This window comes from Megalops cyprinoides, chromosome 20 (genome assembly GCF_013368585.1).
Source record: "Megalops cyprinoides isolate fMegCyp1 chromosome 20, fMegCyp1.pri, whole genome shotgun sequence".
Taxonomy (NCBI): Eukaryota; Metazoa; Chordata; class Actinopteri; order Elopiformes; family Megalopidae; genus Megalops; species Megalops cyprinoides.
The window spans coordinates 22,494,324-22,507,217 of record NC_050602.1 but is presented as its reverse complement, the minus strand read 5'-3'; the positions used below and the strand labels follow the sequence as shown (position 1 = coordinate 22,507,217).

The window sequence follows — 12,894 nt, the reverse complement described above, 5'->3', positions numbered from 1 at the left end:
TCTCGGTGCCAAATACATAGTGTTCAGGCACAGGTAACACACTTGCTCCAAGACCTCCCTCTCCTAGTTTTTCAGACGTGGGTGAAACATTGATCACACTCTTGTAAAATGAGACTTACCTTCATCTGCTGCCACTCAAACTCTCTTAACACTAATCCCCAGTAGCAAGTACAGATGTGTTGCTTTTGCTCATTGTAAAACCCAAATAAACATGCTTTCCACACTTCCATGTCCCAGTAAAAATACAAATGAAAGGCATTATGTACTATGTATTATGTACATTATGTATTATGAATTCATGTCCATATGGAAAAGATTGAGTAGTAAAACTAAAATGAACATTTACAATGGAACAAAAAAGGACAGCTACACATGCTACCTCAATCAAAATTCAAACCATGGACTACTCCACAGCTTCTCAGCTTAGTGAAGCAACGCATTCAATCTTCTCTGAAAGAAGCATGAGAACTGAGAAAGTCCACCTTTGAAAGAGAGAAAAGCATTCATGCGTTACTGTAACCAAAAGAAACCATGTGGACCTCTTTCCCAAAAACACTGACTGAATGGTTTAAACATTGGTCCACAGTGGAACATCTTCAATCATCTTCATCTTTATTGTTCTCTTTTTCCATGTTGTTTCAGAAATATCAACACTGATGAGCACATCAGTGACTTTCTAATCTCATGTATATTAATTCAAACAGAAGGTGATGAATAAACTATGAGAATGCTGAACTGTGTACTATTCAAAGCGTATTAATTAAGGTATCTTAAATCTTGCTCTCAATAAGATTTATGTGGTAGCCTGTCATAATGTATTATCTTTGTAAACACACACTTGAGTTGAAAAATACTCAGATATTTTATGGTTTATTGTACAGTACAACACAATGAGCAAAGCAACCCATAACTCATTTAAATTCCTTTGATAATCATGAACTGTAATTATACCTTTTTATTTTACAGTGGCTATCCATGCTATTCTATGATTCAATTGTATCACATATACAATTGTCTCACAAAACACCAAGTTCACATCTCATTCATTGACATCTGTTTTGCATTACTTGCACAAGGCACAAAACATCCAGGCAAATGAATACTGTACCCTAGTGACCACATTGCTTGTGCTGAAATATTGAATTATTTTCTAAATAATTGTAAATTGCCGCGCAAGAGAGTGTGTGACTCTCCTCATTTTTCTTTATTATGTGTTAACCTGCCAGTCCTCGCCTCGTTAACATCTGATGTGCGCCTTCCCTTCCTTTAATTTTACCACAATCATGAAAAATTGCACACTTTACAAAAAATCCATTTTTTAAACAAAGAAATGGCGATATTTGTGTTGTTCACTGGAGCCCCACAGTGTCTGCCACCACTATGAAAGGCTGGACACTCATATTTTTGCACGTAATGTAACACGCTATATGGAATAATGGCATGTCACGTGAGCTGTCTTCAGAGACACCATCTTCCCTGGCCATGGGCATTGGCAATAAGTAGCATCATATCCTAAGTGTATAGCTCCCATATCTGTCTTTCTATCATAATAAATTCACAAACAGCATTGGCAACCATCCTCTTTATGAATTTAGCACTCATAAACCTTTAACATAGCCACATGTACAGTAATACCCAAATATATATAAGAAGTTCAAAGTTAAACTCCACAAATATTGGAAATAATAAGAGTAATCATATACAGCAGGGCATGGGTCATCTATATACACATAAATAATTAATAGCTCAGGGACTAACACGGTAAAAAAGGAGGCCGCAGTGAATGAAACTATAGATGGCTCAGTGGCCACTGGGGACTGGGGCTCCAGCACGATAATACCAGTCACTCTGAATCATTCATGTGAAATGCCTAAAGCACATACTAAGACCGCCTCACAATAAGGCGAAACAGAGTGGAAACATATTCACTGTTACCCCGTCTGTGCATGTGGGTATTCCCTCCTTTTTGCAGTGTGTTATCTCCAGTCTCCCACAGATAAAGGAGGGACTTTATCTGTAAAGGCCACACAGTGAATAAATTAGATTCACCATCAAAACTGTCTAGCAGGCAGAGGCCCCCGCGCTGCCCTCCTGTAAATGGAATGAGAAAGCAAAGTCAATACACTCAACCCAACCCGTGATAACACAGACTTTCCAACAGACTCCAGGTTGTGTGTAAATTTATTTGAGTTTGAACGTATAAAATAGAGCTATTTTTTTTACAATACAGTTCTAACACAGTTGCAGTTCAGATTGCAGGACATTACACATTCTGCACACCGAACACATCTGATGAGGACGTAGTGATTAGGGACGATTCTTCATTAGTCAGTTATAGGGTGTAAAGCCTGAGTGTAATGTCTGCTCTCATTTATCAGGTTAAGACGTTTATGGCACTGCACCCAAACCCATTCACCAAGTCGTCTGGCCAAACACTCCCTATCACTTTCCCAAAATGGCTCAGCTCATCTTTCACACCCTCACAATCCTTTACTGTGCAGTCTAAGTCCGCTGGCTGTGTCACTAACTCGAAAAGGACAGAGCGGTTACCGAACGCCCCGTTGGACTGTTTCAAATCAGGAGCAACCCCACCAACAACACCGGCAATATCTCATTTCCTCCACCTTTCATGCCCAGTCCCGGGTTCATATCCGGCCTTACAAAAAGTGGATCACAGAAAAAGCAAGGAGCGCATTCTCATCTTTCCCAATTACCCATAATTCCCCCCTCAGTGGACTGAAGGCATGTGTGTGTGTGTGTCGAATGTAATGGAGAGTGCCGGTGCTCTGTCTCCGGCCCGCTTCTCATTAAGTGACTCAGGCCCTGTTTGGTGTATAATTACCAATAACAGTGTGGGCCTCTGCCTGCCTTTGAACGCCATGCAACAGCGGCTGCAGTGACCTGTCCCAGTCCCCACATAGCTTCTCGCGTGTGGATTAATCCTAATTATAATAGAAACTGACAACGAGACAGCCTGCGAATCAAAGCTCTGTGTTTTTTTTTTTTTTTAATTTGGAGCACAACAGCCGACCAAATATTCAGCATTCACTGAGCGCTGTTCTTTTCAACACAGAATCCGTCTGTTCTTACATGAAAACTGTATGCAATAATAATTAAATTAAATGTAATAATAATTTAATTTATAATGGCGCTTGACATACTACTACTTAATATTAAAAAACAGCAGAAAACACAGACAATAAAGCAATACAAAGATGTGATCAATGTCATGTTGAAACTATCTGAAGTGGAGTTTTTTTTCATTCAACTTATAATAATATTATAACTTATATTATAATTATATTTCATATAAGTTTGAGGGGCCATCATAAGTTACTGCACATAGTGAGAATGCTACATTTCCCCTTCATGGTGGCCCGAAAAAAAAAAAAGAAAAACAGGCTGGTAAAATAGAAAATCCACAATAGCACTGGATTTCCAGTAAGTGTCAAGGTGGCCTGTAAAAGAAATAGGTAAACACCATTTCATTATTGCACAGTGTGTTATATAGTATATCCAAAATTAGATGTCGGTGAGCTAGATTTACTCGGAGTATCTATACCATAGAAGAAATTGCTGACGACAGCTTCTGTAGGAAAGCCTGGTTTCCAGCGTTTTTTGACAGAGCAGTTAAACAAAAAGGTCTGGGGAACCTTCCCTGCCTTTCATCATCCTTAAGAATGGGAGATAGCTGATATTGGAGGGTAAAGAAGGCATGGAAGATGGCCAGGCGGTGGTTATGGAGCACTGAGAGCTCCACCGTAGCGCTTCCAGCTACTGTGCGTCTGCTAATCAGGTTGTGGATCACTCAGATTACAGCTCTGAGATCCGACCCCTCTCTCTGCCAGCGCTAAAGTTCCCACAACACAGCCACTTCCCCCACGACATTGGAGACCACTTTTGGGCAGAACACAAGCAAAGCACCCTTCTTTATAGCAGTAAGTTAAATTGTGAAGTCTGGGCGAAATCAAGAGAGAAACCTTCAGCTTACCAAGGTGATAATTTATTGACAACAGCATAGACAAAAGGCTTCTCAGCTCATGAAAGCACTAATAGGAAAGAGGCCAGAATGAATTACCACGGCCATGTCTGCTCTAAAATTCACACAGCATGGTTCCACTTCAGTGGTTTCCCCCTTCCTTGTGTTAATTGGATATATCTCTGCCATTCTGTACACCTATTCTTTTTCACTACACTTATTTTTCAAACACCAAGTCCAAAATGTAAGGAATATCTTTAATATATTCTAGGCCAACTCACTGTATGCACTGCAGCATATGTTCAAAATGACACTGGTTGCTGCTTCCACATGTTTAACATGTTCAAATTGCATTATTTATGAATACATTACAGAACATATTATAAACACACATGTGCTGTCAGTATACCTGACAGTACTTGTATAAAAGTACAGGACTAATACACCGAGCATCTCATTTGCCATATGCAGAAAGAAAACAATAAGAATACAGTGTAAGAACTACTGTTTCTGGTCTCATTCTGCAGGGAAAGGCATTTCGTAGACCAGACTTACCTTCACCAGCCAGGCCATGCTCAGCTGTCAGTTCAGATAAGTGTAGAATTCCTGCTTACACTCTAGACCAGGTACCACTTTGTGTTTGATTTTGTTGTAGGCATGTTGCTATATTAAGGCAAAGTCCAGAATGCAAAGAATACGTCTTTGATATAGACCAACATGATATACTACGTGACTGAGTGTGTGCGAAGAATTGAGCTATTTTGGTTCAGAGTAGATATATCGTAAGAGAATACGAGTCACAGTTCAGGTCAGTCTTTATTTTCAAAGTTAGAGCTCAACTTCAACAGAATCGTCAACTTCTGGCTTTGCGATGAATGGCGATAGTTTTCACCCTGTACTCTTCATAGTAACACAAACGAATGTAACATTACGATATGCAACGTGAGATGTTAAGGACGTAAATAACACAGCTGACTCTCTAGTGATATTTCCTAATGTGAGGTTGGTAAATGAGCCGATATAACATTTTTACTAAAACGCAACACACATCAGCGTGTTTGGTAAATAAGTGATGAATTCCGCTAATTAGATGATGCTGAAAGTAGGGCACAATTCTTTGTTTGCTTACACTTCCCCCCAGCATCGCGTTTAAACACATAAATTCACAGTCGTTTATAACAAAACAAAGCAAAACTACAGTGATGCAACGGGGGCCCGTTAGGTTCGATTCATTTTTTCCGTTACATTGTGTCCGCAGCTGTTTTTCGATTAGCGGACCAGTGTAAAATACGCTTTAAAAAACGACGGGAAACACGGGACCGTGCGTGAGTTCGGCGAGTATCGCTGGGTGTGTGCTAAATTTCATAACGAGTCAACATCATTAATCCATCAGTTACCCCCTTCGTGCTGTTTGGCATTTAGAGGAAGCAAATGATGCGGCGACAGGGCAATACCTACTCCTTCTGGAGGCTTTCAGGGAGAAAGGCATTCCAGAGGCAAGACTTACCTTCCACATCCAGGCCATCTTCAGCTTCCAGTTGAAACAATCGTAAAATTCCCGTTTCTCCCCCGGACCCGGTGCCACTTTCTGTTTGTTTTTATCTTATTTATGCATAACCTCCACGCATGTTCAGCGTTGTCACGATACGCATTTCCATAAATCCTGTATCGTTCCGTTATTCGTGCTCTCTTTCCCTTTTTTTCCAGAGAGCGCTGCCTGGCCTTCGCAGCTACTGGCTGCTGGGCACGCTAAGTTCCGCCTCCTGCGTCACGTGACAGTTTGTGATTCCTGATTCCTGCCTTGGGCATCGGGAAGTGTAGCCGCGCTTGACTCCTGGACGTTTGCCTTATCTAGCAGAATCCGAGTTAGTCTGTGTTTTAAGTTGCAGGGGCAGCCAGCAGTTTTATTTCTCGGACTTATAACTGAAGAGATGAAGCGGGGGGCATTTTGGCATGAGTACTTCAAAAGAGAAAAAAAAAGAAAACAAAGTCGTTATCTTGCAGTTTCAGTTGCAACGCAGCCTACCAATTAATTTCCTGAAATGAATTAGGTCAAACTTTCCTTTTAAATTCCCGATTGCGTGTGTGTGTGTCTGTGTGTGTCAATGCATTTGCAAACAACAAACATAGGCAGACAGGCATGGATAGAGATATATTGTAAATGTAATTCAAATCACCCCCTTTGCAAACATGGCACAATGAAGATCAAAGCAGATTCTTTATTTCCAGCTTTTGTAGTTTCCAGTAAGGCAATGGGCTATAAATTCAAATTTATCAAACTCAATCAAAATGTGTAAGCATCTCTCAGTTGCTCTGCAAAGAGCTCTGATGCCAATCAGTAACAATTACAGCTTCTTTTAGAAGTAGCAGCACTTGTGGCCAGTATATTGTTTGATCAAGTCTTCATTATGACCATACATTGTGGGAAATGATTACAAAGATTTTCCAATAAGTGGTCAATGTACTATATATCCATATGTCTATATGCATAACTACTATCAACAGTGCCATATACGCACATCATATAAGCATAGCTTACAGTGTTGTTTTTGGTTTCTGTTGTTTTTAGTGGAAGCCATTTTGAAGATGTTCTCCTGTTTGTGAGGTGGTCCCTCAAACCTTTTACTTGCAGTTTGGTTGTCATAGGCATTCAAGCCCACAGCCCGCTCTGAAACATGAGCTTGACCTTCACAGTGGTATGCGGAACATCACATAGATAGCTCGTTCTTTCTTCAACGCATAACGATCTGCCCAACAGTTTGTGCTATTCAAGGGGCTCATATTTTTATGAGTGGGTGAGACTGTAAAGTGAAGCGGTGTGCATCTGAGATGAGCAGAACAGCAATTATGAGCGAGTGTGGATGAGGTTTATGTAACAGTTTAATACAGTGACACATTCAGCAGATGGTTAGATGCCCTAGTGTTAGGGATTATCAGAGAATTGGCACGAAAACAAGCCAGACTGAATTCCCCCCTCACAAAAACAAGCAAATGATATACTATCACTAATACCAATATAAAATTACCCATGCCCGCATTAATATCACAACTCCTACTTCTACAACATGACTACTCTAACGGTGTTGTTCCACTAATGCACCTGTTTGGAAATACCCCAGTCATATACTGTATATCGTCTGCATATTGATTCATTACACTTGTGCATCGATGTATCTACAATTTTTCTGTAATTCTAGTAACTGCTAAAAACAACGATGAAAATGAAGAATGCCTACACAGCACACAGTCGCTTTTGCGCTTTGTCAACTCATTGCAACAGACGGTATTGATTAACTAACTGATTGATTGATTTATCCCTTTCAATCACTCTGGCCAGAGCTCCGGTGCAGTGCAATGTTGGAATCAAAAGCAGGACAGAACCAGCAGGAATATGAAGAATAAGAAAAGTGTAAAATTAAAGAAAATAATTCTAATAAACTCATCATGGGGTATGATTTGGTAGAGTATAATTTGCCAGGAAATTGAAATGGGGAAATTTGTTTCTTTAAAATATGTTTCTTTCTTATTTGTTGTTAAACATCCCCTTTACATCTTTATGTCTTAATCATAATTTATTATCATGCCGTAATGACCCATCATGGGCAGGAAGTGTGACAACAGATGTGCAGTTGAATGGCACAGGCCTATAAGAAAACAGTGCATCACACTGATGTGTAGGCTCGGGTGGCTACATCCTTCTGTTTTCAGATAAACCAGGACATCTGATTAAAGCTAATGTCTTAGATATGGAAGACCAACGTGGACAGGGCTTTTGTGCAAAGTAAGGACATGTGACATGATGTAATTTCTGATTAACATTTCATGCAGAAGGCCGCTAAGCCCTGATCTCCCAAACAAAGGCATCCACACAGCTCGTTAAAGCCTCGCGTTCCTCTCTTGCCGTTTGCACACAAATAGAGTGGATGGAAGAGTCAGACACTTTGTGGGTCTGTTTCGGGCCGTGTTAATCAAACGTTCCCCTCCCGTTGTCTGCCATCCGGTACAAACTTTCCTCCCAGCTAGACGGGTAATTGAGTTCAGCTGCGGCGTGGAAGCGCGGCTGGCAGGACCGGGGGCCGGCTTGGCAGCAGGATCAAATGGAAATCCAGGGCAGTGTCAATCACGTTTAAAGGAGAAGCGCAGGCGGCGGTGACAGGAAGCTGCTGCAGAGCACTGCGGCGCGCGTTCGGTCGGACCGAACGCGGGCATGCCGGAGACGCGGACCTGTCCGCCCTCCCAGAGGTGCCTTTGGCTGAGGCGACTGTGACAGATTTATAACCGAAGAGCCGGGACACGATCGGTTGAGCGCAAAAGCACGGCCTCACATTTCAAAATCGCTTGTCTGCGACACCTAAGTACGGATGGTTGGTCATAAGCACTAAGTGTTCTGCAGCTTTTTTCATTCCACTCACAATTTGCACTGAGGAGAGATATGCAAGACGAATAATAAACATATGTAAAGGTCAGGTGTGAAAACTCATAGCCCAGTAGAAATGAATTTCCCTACAATCAAAGCATGATGGATGCTTTTATGTGGGTATAGCAGCACTTTCATTTGACTTGGAGTCTGATGAAGGGATTACACCTGGCCACTGGCAGAGGTTATTGATCCCCCCCCCCCATCATAAACAGAGAAACAGAAGGGGGAGGGAAGAGGGGTGGTTGAACAGCTGACAGGAAAGGAATGAAAAGTGTGATTTTTATGATCATAGACAGAACCAGTTTGTCAAGATTTGGTTAATTGTTTGTTCCTTCAATAATCCTCTGAACCTGTACTGTCGCAGAGACTTGAGGGACTTCTCATTAGAATGACCGACTCCCAGTGTATTTTCACACCACACAATCCATTCAATTCTGACATCAAAACTTTGTATGCAGATTGACGATTGTCACAGTTCACTTCATCTTACCGAAAGGCCACATTCAGATGTTTGCCGCTCTGAAATGTGCATGTTTAAAATAGATTAGACCCTAAAGAACATAAGAACACAGCACTGAACTTTTGCTGAACCCGTTTCAGCATCGGCATCTGTCTATACAGTATATCACAAGCACATAAAAAGTCTGCTGCATGGCGTTCTATCAAAAATGTTGACACTTTTACTTAAATGAAAATTCAAAAGCATTTTTGCGCTTGCTCTACTCTGAGGGGGATATGTTGTTACTGTAATAACATTGCCTGTGCTTGCTGCACCCATCAAAGCCCAAGAATAAAATACAGAGTGCCACAAGAAATACAACATCAACCAGCCATTAAAATTAAGTGTCTATGGCAGTCTCTGACTTTGGGCTCACGGTGAAAAACTGCTCCCTGTCTTTTTAATGAAGGTCACACCTCCTACCACTGGGTTTAAAGTTCAAATGATCTGTGCTTTAATGAATGACACATGCACTTCAATATGTCTGTATATTGCCTCTGATGTCAGCACCTTATTGCACACAGAATGTCTATCAGCCGGGTCACAGCTTTGTAGAGCATAATTAATAAAAATATAATACACGTTCAATAATACGATACTGTGGTAAATAATACTTACGTTTTCCCATTATCTATTGTATTCTTTGCTTACTGGAAAGATTCGATTTGATGCACTCTGTCAAAATAAAATAGGCTTCAATACCATACAGGGATGTACTGCTCGAATGGCTCTGATAGAATTCCAGAATTCATTTACAAGCCGCATCACGTACATGGATCTATTTTTAGGTGAACAGATGAGCGCTTATATCAGGCAGACAGAGAGTGAGAGAGCGAGCGAGAGAGAGGGAGAGAGTGAGCGCTGATCAAACTATTAAAAACCTTTGTGACACAGAAAGAACCTCATTGTGAGTGGACATAACAGGGGCACCGTTCACCTAATAAAGCCTTGTAATCCTGCCCCAATTTACACAGGACTCTCCTGCCACCTACCAAGACATAAAGGAGAATATAAATAAGCCCTCGTCATCAAATAGAATTTGTTGATGATTAGGGCAGCAGTGAAGCATGTTGTAACGAGCAAGGCTCGTAACCGAAAGGTTGCTGGTTCACATCCCTGCTGGGGCACTGCTGCTGTACCCATAGGCAAGATAAGTTCACCCAGAATTGCCTCAGTAAATATCTGGCTGTAGAAATGAATAACATAACAAATTTAACCTGTGTAAGTTGCTCTGGATAAGAGTGCCTGCTAAATGACAATAATGTAATGACTCTCCACATTCATGAAGATATGGTGTGACCATCAGCTCCAACATCATTTTCTTATATGTGGAAATGAAACATACTGGTACAGCCAAAAAAAAAGCACAGGCACAACTGTAAGCTCTTATTTTTGGAGGAGAGCATCTCCAAGTATGCACCTAGCTTTTTGGGGTTCCACTCTCCCTCTGAAAAGGTGAGGTCAGCCTGGATTGTCAGGCGTTAGTCAGATCCGTGAGACCGCCTGAGCTCAGCTCCAGCGGCCTGTAACCCTCCACCGGCGCTGACAGACGCAAACAATGTGGTGGAGCCGTCTCTGGGGCGTGTGGCGTTCCTGACCCCCTTTGCAAGCGATCGGTTATGTCCACGTCCAGGCATATCAGACCCACTTGTCATGTCTGACCTGCACGGTTTGGATGCCTCATCACAAATCAAAGCTTTGAGGGCCATAGATATGCCGGGTCTAGTTTGCTTTCTCTTTTTGTTTCCCGACTACAACGGCTTGGCAAACTATAATACCTCGGAGCTGCGGGTGTGTAACAGATTCAGAGCTCTGCATGCAGCTGAAATTGTGCTGATGGGAGTGGGACGGGTTTTTCTGAACTCAGTAATGCGTGGCACTGGCAGTGACCCAGCTAAACAGTCTGGTCTCCAAACATTTTGGCACGGTCAGGACAACTCTTGGAATTTCTAAAAAAATAATTTATTCACGAGTAAAACAGCAACAATGACAGCAAACTGGAAATGAAGGACAGCAAACTGCCCTCAACCTCATGAGGGCATGTCTATCCAGCCACAGAGCATTGGTGATAGACACTTTCAGACTGGCATTACCTATTGTTTTCCGGTAAATGGCCACATGAATTAAAGCCTTTTAAATTTTTTACTACAAAAAAGAACGCCTTATGTTCTGCAACATTTTTTCTTCAAAGCACACTATCCAGCAATAACCAGAACCATAGTGTTTTTTGTTTTCTCTGTTCTTGAAAGCTGTCTTTTTTTCCAATTTGTATCCTTTCTTTACCTTATTACAGTAGCAGAGCAGTTATTTTTTATACTGTCTCAGGCCTCTGACTTCACCCTCGGGGGCGGGGGGGTCTCTGTCTGGAGGAACGGTCTTGATACCATCAAGGCCTGCCTGATTTCCTCCCTCAGTTCAAAGGCCCTCAGTTGTTTGTGTGTGTATGTGTGTGTGTGTGTGTGTGTGCGTGTGCGTGTGCTTATGTGTGTGTTTGTGTAAGTGTGTGCATGTGTGCTTGTGTGTGTGTGTGTGTGCGCATGTGTGTATATGTGCACAAGTGTGTGTGACTGTGTATGAATGTGTGTGTGTGTGTGTGTGTGTGTGTGTGTGTGTGTGTGTGTGTGTGAGTGTGTGTGTTTCTGTGTGTGTACGCTTGCGGGTGTGTGCGTGTGTGTGTTTGTGTGTGTATGCGTGTGGGTGTGTACGTGTGTGTTTGTGTTTGTGTGTGTCTGCGTGTGGGTGTGTGAGTGTGTGTGTGTGTTTGTGTGTGTACGCGTGCGGGGTGTGTGCATGTGTCCCATGAAGGACTGATCTCCTGTATTTGGTATAGTCCTGCCTTTCATCTCTCACCTTCAGTTTCATCCCATTGGAAACCTTCCAAAGAACATAAGAACAGATGAAATTTAGTCTCACAGGCCACCTAGTCTCCCCTCTCTGCGTCCAGGATTGCGTCAGATCTGCTTTTGAACCATACAAGGGTCTCTGCATCCATTACAATTCCAAGCGAAAAATACTTCTTGCTGTAAGCGTGAAACTTGCTTTCAACTCATTTCAAGCTTTGTCCTGATGCTCTGCTGATAGAACTCATCCTGAGATAGCATCTGAAGCCCACTTTATTGATCACTTTGAAAAGATAAAGCAGTTCCTGGAAATTGTTGGATGGAGACAGGTTGGATGCATAACGTCACATGATAACCCAACCCATTCTTCCCGTTCTTGAACTCTGAGATACCTGTAAACATTAGGCTGAATGTATGGGGAGCTGAAAATCAGCATGGAGGCCAGAAGACCAGATCCTCTTTGTCAACACCTCAAAGCCTAAATGGACCTATGGACCAAGACTCTTCGAGGATCTCATAGAAGTTTGTATGGATGCCAAAATGTTAGTACACCCAAGCACTGACATTCATACCTAACTACAGACACTCAGTGCAGAATCCCACAAGTATCTGCCACTATTGTTCATTGTCTCATTCTAGAGTTTCCCTGGCATTGAGACCATTCAGACTCACTGATTTTTATGGCATGTGAATAGGCTGATGCAGTGAGCACAGTGAATGGAGTGAGCCCTTCCGGGTGATTTAAGGATCAGTGAATCTGCACAGAGTGCAGTTCCGTACCCGCACTCAGTGTAAAACATGATTAGTGGGAATCAAATGATGGCATGAGGGAAACTATTAGGATGCCCTCAGCGGAGTCAAAAAAACAGGAAGGCGGCTAGACGAAAGGAGGAAGAGCTTCCAAAGGCCACTGTGACTTTTACCATCCAGCCTGAAGGAGATCTGAAGGAGGACCACACATTGGAGAGGTTCCCTTTGCTCTTCATCCCACGATTACAGCCTACCCACAAACACTTCAACAAATCTGTGCAATAGCTGTAATATCACGCATTATCTCAGAAAGCTTAATGGTATTACTTTTCCGTTACTCAGACAGCATCCTCTCTCATGCCACGATTCACATAAATGAATTTGGTGCCTGATCAGGGAGAAATGT

The 12,894-nt window shown here is 42.1% G+C and overlaps 1 protein-coding gene across 1 annotated transcript in view; it reads right to left on the bottom strand.

Moving 5' to 3' along the window:
- The window catches only part of st6galnac3 (ST6 (alpha-N-acetyl-neuraminyl-2,3-beta-galactosyl-1,3)-N-acetylgalactosaminide alpha-2,6-sialyltransferase 3), an 81,162-nt gene extending 75,480 nt beyond the window's left edge, over positions 1 to 5,682 (bottom strand). The window contains exon 1 of the mRNA XM_036554563.1: positions 5,487 to 5,682. Within this exon, the coding sequence (XP_036410456.1) occupies positions 5,487 to 5,504 (18 nt within the window). The 5' untranslated portion in view covers positions 5,505 to 5,682. The remainder of the gene's footprint in view (positions 1 to 5,486) is intronic.
- Between the last annotated feature and the right edge of the window lie 7,212 nt (positions 5,683 to 12,894).